This window comes from Liolophura sinensis, chromosome 1 (assembly GCF_032854445.1).
Source record: "Liolophura sinensis isolate JHLJ2023 chromosome 1, CUHK_Ljap_v2, whole genome shotgun sequence".
Classification (NCBI taxonomy): Eukaryota; Metazoa; Mollusca; class Polyplacophora; order Chitonida; family Chitonidae; genus Liolophura; species Liolophura sinensis.
The window spans coordinates 21,995,859-22,009,738 of NC_088295.1; the positions used below are offsets into that span (position 1 = coordinate 21,995,859).

General features: G+C 38.6%; 2 protein-coding genes across 2 annotated transcripts in view; both read left to right on the forward strand.

Moving 5' to 3' along the window:
• On the forward strand, positions 1 to 10,691 carry LOC135470847 (extracellular matrix organizing protein FRAS1-like). The gene is made up of 15 exons (XM_064749929.1): positions 1 to 136; positions 476 to 619; positions 862 to 1,002; positions 1,401 to 1,611; positions 2,677 to 2,831; positions 3,091 to 3,231; positions 4,495 to 4,629; positions 4,926 to 5,204; positions 5,484 to 5,690; positions 6,562 to 6,758; positions 7,009 to 7,180; positions 7,665 to 7,843; positions 8,504 to 8,629; positions 10,046 to 10,301; positions 10,624 to 10,691. Exons 1-15 carry the CDS (start codon positions 1 to 3, stop codon positions 10,689 to 10,691), a joined length of 2,547 nt encoding a protein of 848 aa, XP_064605999.1.
• Positions 10,213 to 13,880, forward strand: part of LOC135472828 (extracellular matrix organizing protein FRAS1-like) — a 27,849-nt gene continuing 24,181 nt past the window's right edge. Inside the window, exons 1-6 of the mRNA XM_064752524.1 lie at positions 10,213 to 10,301; positions 10,624 to 10,889; positions 11,334 to 11,537; positions 11,844 to 12,027; positions 12,596 to 12,758; positions 13,638 to 13,770. Coding sequence (XP_064608594.1) covers positions 10,691 to 10,889; positions 11,334 to 11,537; positions 11,844 to 12,027; positions 12,596 to 12,758; positions 13,638 to 13,770 — 883 coding nt within the window. The 5' untranslated portion in view covers positions 10,213 to 10,301; positions 10,624 to 10,690. The remainder of the gene's footprint in view (positions 10,302 to 10,623; positions 10,890 to 11,333; positions 11,538 to 11,843; positions 12,028 to 12,595; positions 12,759 to 13,637; positions 13,771 to 13,880) is intronic.

Below are 13,880 nucleotides of genomic sequence, written 5' to 3' on the forward strand. Positions count from 1 at the left end.
ATGAAAGTTGTGAGACCTGCTCTGGACCAGGCCCGTACCACTGTTGTCCAGTGTCCCCCAGGCATGCTGAAAGAGGAGGGCAGATGTCTCCCCCACTGCAGCATCGGTCACTTCCTACAGAATGCACAGTGCATTGGTCAGTACACTGTATTTTGTATCTTTCTTATTTTTTTCTAAGTTTGCTTCACCTGCCAAAAAATAATAATACCTCACTAGACAACTATAAGTCCAAGAGTAGTTTATTTTGGGTGTTCCCTATAGAAATAAAATCTGAAGGATTCTGCCAAAAAAATAGAGTTTTTAGAAAACTTCACACAATTTTCCAGTGTCTGTATTTTAAAAGAGAACTAACTTCACGTCAAACGAAATGCAAGTCATGAGATCATAAAATATGAAGGGTGACATTATTACTGCTATTATATATTGTTATGTGATATTATGTGGCATCACATGAAAGTTTTTTTTCTGTGTCTAGCTTGTGACGGCAGTTGTTCCTCATGCTCTGGACCTGGCAGGGACCAGTGTTTGTCCTGTGTCCAGCCTGGTAAGGTGGTCAGTAGAGGGCAGTGTGTGGAACAGTGTGGTCACCAGTCCTTCCTTAGCAACGGCATCTGTCATGGTATGGTCAGAATGGATACATTTATGTATTTATACGTACAAGTCCTTTTATACCTTTCACCTGAAACAAGCCCATGATTAATGATCTCTCTTATTTGTATTTCATTTTATAGGCTTTATTGTTACTTGATAAGTGGCATATTTTTTCATGTTTAAGAATTCCATTTCTCAGTAAACATGTTTCTGTGGCGCCATAGAGAGAGAGTTGTGATACTGAAACTTGTGAGTATATTGTTATTGTAGTTTGCCCTGGTGAGTGTGAACGGTGTCTTCCTGACAGTCCCCAGTGTGAGACCTGTTCTCAGGAGGCACTGTTTTACAAAGGTCGATGTCTGACCACCTGTCCTGTAGGATTTTATTCAGACTCACAATCTGCGTGCAGAGGTTAGATTTTTGACCATACTACTTCATAATGTTAAAAGCTCTTTGTCACGAAAATACTTTAGATTTTACTTTGACTTTGTATAATATAACATTTCATGCATTATGTTTACTAAGCAGTTTATCCCAGAATATCTGTGCACCCATAACAAAACTATAAAAATTGTACACCACTGTTATTTTTTTATTGTTTAGAGATGAAACTAGGATTATGTTGAAGCCTTACAAACAAATAGAGAAAGTGTATGGTTTCATGAATAACAAATTTATGATGGCTGCAGTTGCATAGTATCTACATTTTAATTAAAGTAAACTTATTATATTATTGAGCTGTTACATGTAGAATTATGTTTTCTTCTGATATGTGATGTTATTTGTGACATTTGTACCTTGTTATTCAGCCTGCCACCCCAGCTGTGATGGGTGCAAAGGAGGTGGAGACTCTAACTGTACCTCATGTCATGGTGGGGCAAGACTAAGTGGGGGTCGTTGCAGGATGCCCTGTCCCCCTGGCCAGTACCTGCGCATGGACGGCAACTGTAGACGTGAGTTTATGAATAGCAAGAATTGTCCAGTCATTACATTAAAAGCATTTACCAAAGTGGAAATTTGGTAAACTGTTTAAGAAAAACTCGTATTATTAATATAAAGTTTGCTTTTTATTTCTCTGAGCTAAGTTTCTTTGGAAATAACATAGAGTTACTGATGAACTGTTTTGTTGCAGAGAAAACTTGTACTTTGTTTAGTCCTCAACACATTACTTCAGCTTTGCAAATGGAAGAAAGTTTTGTGCCATGAGATGTTCTGACTCTACATGTATACTTGTAGTAGCAGAGTTTTTAGAAGATCTACCTTAGCAGACTGTATAACTGGTATTTAGTTGTGGTGTAAGAGTTCCACCTGTCAGGATGTTCTCTATAAACAGTGCAGAAAGACAAAAGGGCCATGTTTATTATCAGACCACGATAAAAGATAGAGCGTGGATATCATCGAGAATTAACCAGTAATTCAATACTGTTAATACCAGCTGGTGGGATTTTTGGTAAGGCTGATAACTGGCTGGGGTTTGGAGGAGGCCTCACACATGTGGCTCTCTTTACTTTTGTCACAAATGTGTCAGTTGGATTCATTTCCTGGAATGTCATCATGTAACTGAACAATTCTCAAGGCTTCTATTCTTGGCTTGCATCAGCTCTTAGCCCAATGTAGAATAGCCAGAAATGAGGCACTACCAGTATTTATCTGGATTCCCAGCACGTGTTGAGTTCTTCATCGTTATACCTTCATCACTGGGTTCTAATAATGATAGAAATAATGTAAGAAATACTCACCTTTTTATCACGCACATAAGATTTGGACCAAGGCTGATGTGACTGTTATTTACCATATACATGTACACTCAAGTCATTTTCATAAGCAGTTGGCACATACTTTGTGGTCTTTTGTTTATGTACATATCCATCTGTGTAACTATGCTGATCTCCTTTTACAGGTAAGTTTTATGAAATTATGAATCTTTTAGTACAACTTTATGAAAGCATTTAAAGATTATAACATTGTTATAAACATTGTATTTGTTATACATGGAGGTCACTGAACAGAAGAAGAGATATTGCATTGCTACTGTATTTAACCAAACTCTCATAACCCTGCCTTTTCATATATCTCGTTATCTAGGCTGTGTCCCTGGCTGTCGGTACTGTCATGTGGACCCCCTGACGGAGGGCAGACGCGTTGCATGATGTGTACAGAGCGTCATCAGGTGCCTGTGGGGCCAGTGTGTAAGGATGAGTGTGGTCCAGGACGCTACTTGGATCATAACATTTGCCAAGGTGGGTCTGAAAGGAATAAAATATATGGGCAATTGCAAAATGACCTCGATATTGATTATTGAAACAGATAGTCAAACAGTTTCTTGTCATGAACCTTTAATAAGTTTGATACGAGGGAAGTTTACCTTTATATTTATTTCTGTCATAATATATGCCTTGTATTTTATGGCCCAGTCTTGACGCTTCATCACCTGGGATATAGGATGTACCTGTATTCTGTATCTCCAATGACGCTGATATATATACTTGTCTGTTTCAGACTGTGGTAAAGGCTGTGAGGTGTGTGAGGGACCAGCTGTGTGCCTGCGCTGTGAACCACCTTATGTGCTCCACAACACTCAGTGTGTCCAAACTTGTATGCAGGGTCAGTTTATCAGCCTTGAGGAAGGAATGTGTCAGGGTAAGTGAGAAGAGCTGGGCAAGTTGGGAACAGTCTAACACAAATGTGGTAAGCAAAAGATCATTGTAATGTGAAGAGGAAACTTAACAGTGAAATCCCTGAACATGAAGCATTCTATAGGAGAAAAGGAATCGTGGTGAAACATTTGTAGTGAAATTCTCTGAACATGAAACATTCTGTAGGAGAAAAGGAATCGTGGTGAAACATTTGTAGTGAAATTCTCTGAACATGAAACATTCTATAGGAATAAAGGAATCTTGGTGAAACATTTATAGTGAAATTCACTGAACATGAAACATCCTGTAGGAAAAAAAGAATCGTGAAACATTTATAGTGAAATTCTCTGAACATGAAACATCCTATAGGAAAAAAGGAGTCGTGGTGAAACATTTATAGTGAAATTCTCTGAACATGAAACATCCTATGGGAAAAAGGGAATCGTGGTGAAACATTTAGAGTAAAATTCTCGAAAATGAAACATTTTAATGGATAAAAGGAATCATGATGAAGCATTTATAGTGAAATTCTGTGAACATGAAACATTCTAATGGAGAAAAGGAATCGTGGTGAAACATTTATAGTGAAATTCTGTGAACATGAAACATTCTAATGGAGAAAAGGAATCGTGGTGAAACATTTATAGTGAAATTATGTGAACATGAAACATTGTGTAGGAGAAAAGGAATCATGGTGAAACATTTATAGTGAAATTATGTGAACATGAAACATTCTAATGGAGAAAAAGAGAAATTTGGTGGAGATCATTGGTCACCATGGCCACAGACCACCAACAATTTGTAAACTGTGTTTTATCCAGGTATCTCCCATGAGATTCACTATTACACCATCACTTATGAAGTATTGTTGGAGTGATAAGACTATAGGACAGAAAATAATGTCATATCTTGTGTTGTGATTGTTATTTAGCATCTTGTTCTTTCAATTTTGTTGGCAAACACTTCACCTAATACTGAAATATTGCATCATCTTACAGGGAAAACACCTGTTGTTTTCAACCAAAATGTCCATAGGCAAAAGTACATGTATCTATTGTCCAATATATGAAATGTATTCACTGCAAAGGTATGTATTAAGATTACGATCACATGTTTTGTTGACTGCATTTACATAACTTCTTTCTTCTTTCCACTAGAAGTCTTCAGTCTCTTATTTATGGAGACACAATTGTGTTATGACCCTCTGTTTTCCTCATCACTCTAGCTTTTACCTATCTTAACTGATGTGTGTATGTTTGCTTGACAGACTGCCCGGAGAACTGCGTGCGGTGTGAGTCAGTCAGCACCTGTCAAGTGTGTGACTCTGAGACTCACCTGTTGGAGGGTCAGTGTGTTCAGCAGTGTGGGCCAGGCCATATTGTAGAGGATGGAGTCTGTCATGGTAGGTATAGTATGATACTTTAGACCCTGTTTGTTTTATGAGTCAGCTGACATCTGCCTGGTATGCTACTCTTAGGCAACAACTGGAGGAGTGTAATGTCATCTGTTTTGTGGCCAATTCTTGTAATTATGCTTTTAATCAAAGATTGCAGTTAGCCTATAATTAACACAAAATTTTATGAATATTGCAAGAGTGTATGTATGAACTGCAATATATTTATTTGGTGATCTTCCTTTTTTGACCATCATTGAGCTTTCATTATGAATCACTATTCTCCTGTTTTTATGTATTTGCAGGGAACCAATTCGCTCCTGTGTTTCAAGTCCTAGGCGAGATAAGCGTGACAGGTTTGGGCCAGGCAGCAGTTGTCTCCCCTGATCTGATTTACGTCAGTGATGAGGATACTGCCGAGGAGAGACTCAGGCTTTACGTGATGGAGACAGCTCGTAATGGCGAGTTAGTGAAGTCCCAGTGGGGTAAGGACAGACCTCTGGGTGTGGAGGACACCTTCACCTTACAGGACCTGCGGGAGAAGAGGATCATGTTTAAACATGATCCAGGCAGAACACCTCAAGGTAATCAGTGCAACTTGGACAGGTAGATTGTTATTTTAAGTGAGTGCATATCACCATGGTATTTCAGTGTTTCTTTGTGGGTGTATTTATTTGTAACCATTAAGAATACCTTGCCAGCCATCCACTATAGCTAAATAGCTTTGAATAGTCCACTGTGAAGACCATTTCTTGGAGTCTGCAGTTTTGATTTAATTTGGCATAATATGCGTAACCAGTCGTTAGGTCGGGCTAATAAATTACTGGTCAACATCTAAATTGTAATCTTCACGTTTTCACCAGGTGAGGTGAAGCTGAAGGTCAGTGATGGTCAGCTATTCAGTTTGACCCGAGCAGTTTCCATCCAGGTGAGATCAGAGGATCCCATGGCTGTGGTCAGTAAGGGATCATTCATGGCCAAAGTGGGACTGGACACCCAGCTGGATAGCAGTATACTGGATGTACAGAGTGAGACCAGTGCTTATCCTGTAACCATCAGTGTCTTAGAAGGTGAGGTGAAAAGTTTGTCATTAAAGTGCAGGCTGTGTGCATAAAGTCTCTTACAATGATCCTCTCCTAACCTTACATGGACAAAGTATCAATATTTAACCATTTACTACTCTGTAGTACTTATGTATGTAATGCTACACCTGCTAAGTAAAATATTCTTCATATTCCTTCCTAACTAAGTGTACGAAGGTGCACGGGTTGTAGTTTGCTTGCCTTCACTAATAAGTGTAGACGAAACTGTTGTTCGCTGATCTGTATTAAATGTTTCGGCCGTCATCGTTTTTTCTTGTGAGTACCCTAATAGATAGGGATGTAATGATACACCGCTGTATCGGTGAATCACGATTCATTGCCCCATGATACACATATTGATACACCAAAACAAGTATCATGATACAGAGTTCATAATGATTGGTTTGTTCTCAATAAATAGTGCAACGTCTATGTATTGTTGGTGTGACCTTTAGTTTGCTGGATATAAATGTGTGTTTTCACTACCGGCTTCCGACTTACACCGGAAGTCAGCCTGTTTCCAGAAGCCTTGCTCTGATTGGCTCTCGGTCAGCAGTACAGCTAATCAAGTGATACCCCGAGGCATGCGAGTGGAGTGAAGAATAATCATTTATTCTCCAGCGCAATGGTCAGACAAGGCACTGTATAAAGTGGGCGTGTCATGAACGTATGGTATCACGACTCCTGTATTGGGTATCGGATCGTATTGTGACAGAACCGTATCATTACATGCCTACTAATAGAGGTAAAATCATGATCTTCATTGTGGAAATAAATTAGTGATAATTTATTGCTTTTGGATTGCTGGGTATTCTGTTAACGCTCTAGTTAACTCACCCCTGCATTGTTGTGTTGTCAGGTCCACGTTATGGCAAACTGGTACACAAAGTTCACAAAGCTGTGGTTACTCAGTTCCCATTGGGTGAACTAAGGTCAGGCAATATCATGTATCGCCATGACGGCACTAACTCCGCCTCCTCAGATATGATGGTCCTTCAGCTCACAGATGGCTACAATGTGGTCAATTTGATACTCCAGGCTGAAATCAGAGAAAAGGTGAGTGTCTGAAATGACATTTTTATGTCTTTCTGTCAATTTACTGTTTTGAGTGTGCATCACTGGGAATCATTTGAAATATTGATGGTTCTTTCACTCATCGACTAATCTGTTTAATAAGCCTCTTTCAGACAATATGCATTTATACAGTTTGTTAAATTCTACAATCACATGAAATAGCACATGTTCTATTTTTATCCATCACAACTTTATGATCAGAAGTAATCACATGTACATGTTACTGTGACAGGATAGTAAGATCCCGATCCTGGTGACCAATGAAATGGCCTATGTACAAGAGAAGGGCCTGGTGAAGATAACGGTGGAACTGTTAGAGGTGAGGTCAGCTGACACCGGAGCCACAGACCAGGCTGATCTCATCTACACACTGGTACCATCCAGTCCAGAGAATCCTAAGGAAGGTAATCAGCACAGCTTCTGTTACATACAAAATACATTTAGGACCTGGAATATTCATTTGTTTTAGCACAATATTATAAAGATTAGTGTGTCTTCATTGGGATCCTTTATTTCTGTACCTTCATGCTCCCAACTTTTGTATTCCGTTTGTATTTTCAGAGGTCATATAAAATCTTATGTCTAGGAAAGAACTGATGTTAATTACCCGATATTTGTACTTCATGGTCATAAATAGCTTTTTTGAGAGTAATGATACAAGAAAGCTTTCTTACTCTTACCAGTGTAGTATTGAAAGCAAAACTAACAGTACATTACATTTGAATTTTGTAATGAGAACAAAATGATGTTGAAGATGTTGAATAATTAGAAATAGTTACAGATTTATCACTTAACACTCTTATAAATGAAGTGAATAACTAAAGCACTATAGTTTGTGTCAATAAAGGCTTACTGACTTGTTGCATTTATACTGTATTAACTTTTCAGGCGAGATCCTTATGGTGGTGCCAGTGCCACCAGGGGGAGTAACTCCTGGCTGGCAGAGCATGAAGGATGGGCAGATGGCATCCCCTGTATTCCGATTCCTCCAGCGAGATGTGGAGGAGGGAAGAATCTGGTATAAAAACACTGCTGGGAAGGCTGGGGCCGATAGTTTCAGGTTTGAGGTGAGCGAAACATCTTCCTGGAGCTGACGCAAGAAAGATTTATTTTGGTAGACGTATCATGCTCACGTGTAGTAACTATATGTCTACACTTAGTATTTTTGAAAGTGTGCCTTGCACATTAGTTTTCAGGGATGATTAAGTTAAAATACTGTAAATTTTGTGCGTGGCAAAGTTTCTGAGAGTCATGTTGATCTTAGACTTGTTTGAAGTGATGTTCTATGTTGAAAAAAAGCACATGAGTAATACTTATGACATTTACTTACCCAAATTCTTCTAAAATTTGGGACAGATATTAGTAGCATTGAAAGTAGAATGTTACATTTCTTTACCAGCCTTTGGGAAAAGTGAAGATATGAGTATGTTGTTCATTAGATGATCTGACCCTGTGAGAAAAGATGAACTCAATATTCCTGCTACATTTACGTATATATTGGCTATAATGAGCAGACCAGGTATCCCAAAAATTAGTAGAAATAGGGTAACTGTAAAAATTTACTTTGTGGAGTGAAATTGTAGGTCATTTACAGCATATATATATTGATGAAACTTTATTAGTCAATTTAGCGTTGATTTTAAAATTGTTACACACTGAAGCTTTTCACGACATTGTGTTGTTTTTAGTTGCCCTATATTTCTGCATATGTGTTATTGTTGTTTTAGGTGTCTGACATGTCTGTGCCTCCCAACATCCTCCGTGGGCAGACTTTCCACATCACCATTGTTCCCAGTCCTGTAGCAGCTCTGGACCCCCCAACTCTGTCTCCAGATACCTACCTCGGAATGACGGTAATCTCTATAGCTTTATTGTCATTTTACTTTTCAAGTTGAAGTTTTGATGAAAAATTTCTCAAAGCTTATGCAACATAAAGAGAAATACATTCTAAAGCGTAGCATTGCTGTAGTGTTCAAGTTTGGGGACAGTTTCTTTGACACGTAAAAGGCTACATTACGCTATAACAACATGACCTTGGAATCCAGTAGAACTAATATTCTTCTATGGTTTGGACATTGAACTAAGTTTTATTGATGCAAAAAGTGTGTTTTTTCAAACGCGCATTTTCATTGTTAGTTTGTTACCTAAAACTTCCACTCTAGTGTTCCACAATACACAGGGTTTTAGATAAGGAATGCATCTTGGCACTGTCCTGCTCGTATCCTGTGAAGCTAGCCTGGTAGTTCTTTAGCACAGGTCTGAGCTGATCTGCTGAACTCAATGTATGTTAAACCTTTTCAATCAATGAAGTTGGATCCACTTTATTTCTAAATCTGGTATCCTCTTTGTCCATGTCAAAGAGGATGTTCTTATCAGAAATAACCCACAGAACTGAAAACTAAAAAAATAATAATGTTCACCATTTTAATGTATATCATGATGAAGCAATGAAATAAATGAAGGACAGAGGAAAGAAGACACTTTCAAACATTTGGGTGAGTTTATCTCAACCTCAACATGTCAACATGCCGGTAGCCACATCTCACTCCCCTGTATTTTCAGACCTGACTTACCAACATTAATCCCTTTTTGAGGAATGCCTCTCACCCTGAGCAAAATGCGTTCTGTATTGCTGATGGAGCCACACCCATGCAGAAATAAAACAACAATGAAACGTGCATTTGGAATCAAACTTGCAAGCAGATTCAACCAATTGCAGCCGTTTCCAAAAATCTTTGTCTTTTTGCTTATACTGATGTGATACTCTGTATTATGTGTAATAACTCATGGGTCACTCACCAACAGTAGGAAATCGAGTGAATGATCTCGTGCTGTTTACGTATATTTCTTGGTGAAAATCTTTGTTCGTTTGCTGTTTTAGCTATTGTTATTCGAAATCTAGGCCATCTCACAGAGAAGTACACCACCTATTTTGTGGAGACAAGATTTTGGTTGCGTTATATCTGATTGCTTGCTATATTGAGGCGCCTCATAGATTTTTTTTGTTCTGGTTATGGTTAAGTGTAGGCCTGATGTTTATTGCAAATACCTGTGTTCTTTGTGGTGACAGAGCTAGACTGGATTCAGAGAAGTAATGAACTAGTGATAAACAGAGGAGACAACTCTTGAGTAATCTTTTGGTAAATCAAAGACTAAGCTTTATCTGATCTGAGCAGCTCAATTCTGTTTGGCATGGCACTAAATCTCTGATCTGGCAAAGAGGCTTTTTAGTCCCAAATATGTAGGTGCATGTAATATAACTTTTTCAGGTATTGGAGAATGAGGTGGCCTTTATTGGAAATGATGTGTTGTCTTACCCGAGTCCAGAGGGTAGCCCTGCTGACATCATGTACAGGGTAACAGAGCCCCTGGGTTTGGATGAGGGGGCTATAGAGCATGTGGACAGTCCCTTCATCATGCTCTACAGGTTCACCCAGGAGGATATTGATAAGGAGAATATCATCTACAGGCCACCTATCACAGAGCTGGGCTCAGGCAGTAGGGAAGTGCAGTTCAAGTTTGTAGGTATGTTCTGTGGTTAAAATGCCCTGTTACTTTTATCACACGAAGGTCCATGGTAGAAGTTGGGGTAGGGGTGAGGTGGGAGAGGGGGGCAGATGAGTATGTACTATAAGCCAAAACTACATAATTATTCGCTTAAAGATTTATTTCAGATCCATTTAATTGTTAGCGGCCAGCAAGAGTTCAGTTTGGAAGTTGAATATGACGCTTACATAGGTGTGTGATAATGCTCTAAATACAAGTCTTTTTTCATGTAATGCAAACTATGTTAAATTACAATATTTCAGTGTAATTCTATATTTTTGTTAACCTATTTGCTTCCCAGTGACTGACGAAGAGACTGGGTTGAGGAACCCTGAAACAGACATTTACAATAAAGATTGCTCCAGTTAATGCTGCTTCACCCAAGTTCCATAACTCCAGCCCACTTGTGTTCGTTCCTGAAGGGGGTTATGTGCCCCTGGGTAGAGACATTCTGCAGGTCACAGACACTGATTCAGATGAAAGTAAACTGGAACTCCGCCTTGACAGGCTGCCGAACAAAGGAATTTCTTATGAAAATTTCTGACAAAAATAAACCATTAAAACAAGGTAGTTTGTTCAACTTCCACCAAACTCACCTCAATCTGCGCATAAATGTAAATGAGATTAAACCTGTAACTCTTACTTTTTTGTATTACTTGTTGGCTTTAAACTTGTATCATTAAAATAGTGTGAAGTTGTTTGCTATTTATGGAATTAGTCAGTGTTGCATAGGTAAAAAAAAAATAAATCATCATTTGTTCAAAAATCTGTGGCTATAGCAATGGTAGATGTCTTTCATAAATGTTTCTCTTTTCTTACAAGTGAAAAAGTAGTAAATATCATAGAATATTAACAAATGTCATTTCTGTATTAAAGTTATAGATTTCAAACGAGTTTTTCATTTAGCCTAGCCTAGCTGCTTGTCTGTAATGGGCCCTGTTTCATGAAGCTTGATAGTACATCTATAATGTGAAACCTGCCCCTGATCTAACAACATTACTTACTGTTCAGGTGCTGTGGTGAGTTATAAGGACGTGATGAGCAACCTGCTGTACTATAGCCACGGTGGCTCCTCCACGACAGACAGTTTCCAGGTGTCTGTTCATGATGGGGCACACAGTACTGAGGCCACAGTCAGGGTGTCTGTCCTTCCTGTGGATCAGTCGGGGCCCTCCCCAAACCCATCTGCCAGCCTCAGGCTGCAGGTCACAGAGGGTGAGCAAGTAATGACTGTTACATATATGTTTGGGATTACAGTGGTCCAAACAAGCAGATACCTGCCAAAGGTTCCTGGGTTATTCTTTGTATCCTGTTTTCCCTCACTCATAAACTTGGGCACAGCATTAAGCATCAGTCAAATAAAGCCATCAATATATTTGGAAATTTGTCCAGATATTTCTGGTATGTTCAGTCTTGAACTAAGATTTAATACACTTTAATACTTGCTAATAAAAAGTCATTAACTTTAACCTGCAAGTTTAAAACTGCAAAGTAAACACAATTGTATTATTTCCATTTTAGGGAAGAGAATTACCCTGAAAAAGAGATTTCTAGCATTTACAGATGAAGAAGATACCCCCAAAGGAATTAAGATAATTATGACCTCAACCCCAGTCCATGGTGGCTTTCACCTTCTAGGTAGTCGGGGCCAATTAAAGAGTGGTGACAGCTTCACTCAGTTTGATGTCAATAAGGGAAGAGTGAGGTGTGTGTCACAATAAATACAGCTGAAGGTGCATGCATGACAAATAGAACTAATTAGTACAGATTACAGTTTTGTATTCATGTTGTTTTGGTGCGTTCTGGTCTGCAGAATATTAAATTGGGTACTAGAGAGGGTGCAGTTGTTGTAAACCTGCCTGACAATACCTGTAACACCCAGCTTATACTTTTCAGTCCTGCAGATGAATAATGAAACCCACTAGATTATATAACTGACACAGTGATGTAAACATTTTAAACAATACACATGTACATGTAACTGTTTTAAATGTCACAGAAATACATATTTGGTTGCAATGAATTTCTTTAATGAGGTGCTGTCTTGTATGGATATAAAGTGCGTTTTCTGGATTACCCATCATAAGAATACTTGGGAGATATGTACACAGGAACAAGTAGTTTGTAGTTTGAGACTGCTCATTTCCGTGACAACATAAAAGGATCAGTTTATATGGTAAGAAAAAATGTTGGCCACAGGGATATGTAACATCTTAAATATAATTTATATGACATTTGTGCAATAAATAAATCAATATTTTGTTTTCTTATAGTTATAAAGCTGGTGGGGAGATTGGTGACCATCCTGTCACAGAGTCAGTGTTCTTCAATGTCAGTGACACCAACAACAACGTCCTGCCTAACCAAGCTTTGACGATAATCATCAACCCCAGCAATGACCAGGCACCAGTGGTGAAGGTCAAACAGGGCATACAGGTGGGTAGGTGAAATGTGCCTGTCTACACAGGTGTTGAGGTGTAATGATTAAAGAGGCAAACAGAGCATATTCATGGAAGGGTGAAACATGTACTTGCCTGCCAGTGCAAGTGATTTGCGTGGGCATAAAATCAGTCTATGATTGGAATTGCCCATGTTGACATTTCTTCACTTGCTTGAATATTTTGACTGCACTGGTAAAATATTTGTGTAAAATTGTGAACTTCACTTCGGCCGTGCACAGCTTTCAGACTAGTGGATGAAATCAGAATGAGGCTTTTGCTTAGTGCGCAGCTTGTACTGTCTTGTACTCTTCTACTTCTTGCACCAAGCTGAAAGATAAGCCATGTAAGCACTCATAATCTTTAAGTGTATTCTGGATTATAATTGAATAAAATAATTACATCTGACAAATTATTTCCAAACTTCTTTCAATAAATATATCAGGTACATGTTTTAGAAAATATAAGTTTGTTGGAATCCTTGTGCCAAACTGATAGACCAGCACTCATATGTTAGTATTTGAGTGGACTACAGTGTATGGTTAATAAATGAATATATCGCAAAGCCGTGTGAATGAAGGGCACAACACAAATCTGAAGTCACTTCATTTTTTTTTTTTTTAGTCACTTCACTGCAATAACATGTATCATGCGAGCAAGCAGTTTCCGTTGTCAGCAACCTAAAAGGTTAAGTTACACTGATCAGTATTGTATATTATACAATATGGTTGAATCATATTGACACAAATGACATGTGAGTTTACAACATTTCCCAAAGAGCATAAAATTATAGTTTCATTGAGGCTTGAACACTTTAGACTTTGCACAGTCAGATGACCTTCTGCCAAATCAGATGTCCTGTACCTTCCCATTGCAGGTTGAGGAAGGAGGTCAGCAGAAACTGACATCACATTACATCTCTGTATCTGACCAGGACTCCAAGGTCAGCCAGCTGTCCATCATTCTGGATGCCCCACCTACTTTTGGAGCTATTCACAGTAACAAAGCAGGTAAGATTTGATTTTTCTTCACTAGCATCAATAAACCTCGGGTAATTGCTGTTACTGAAATTTGTGGATACATATAAAATGCTTAGTGAAAAGCACAGGATTTGAATGAC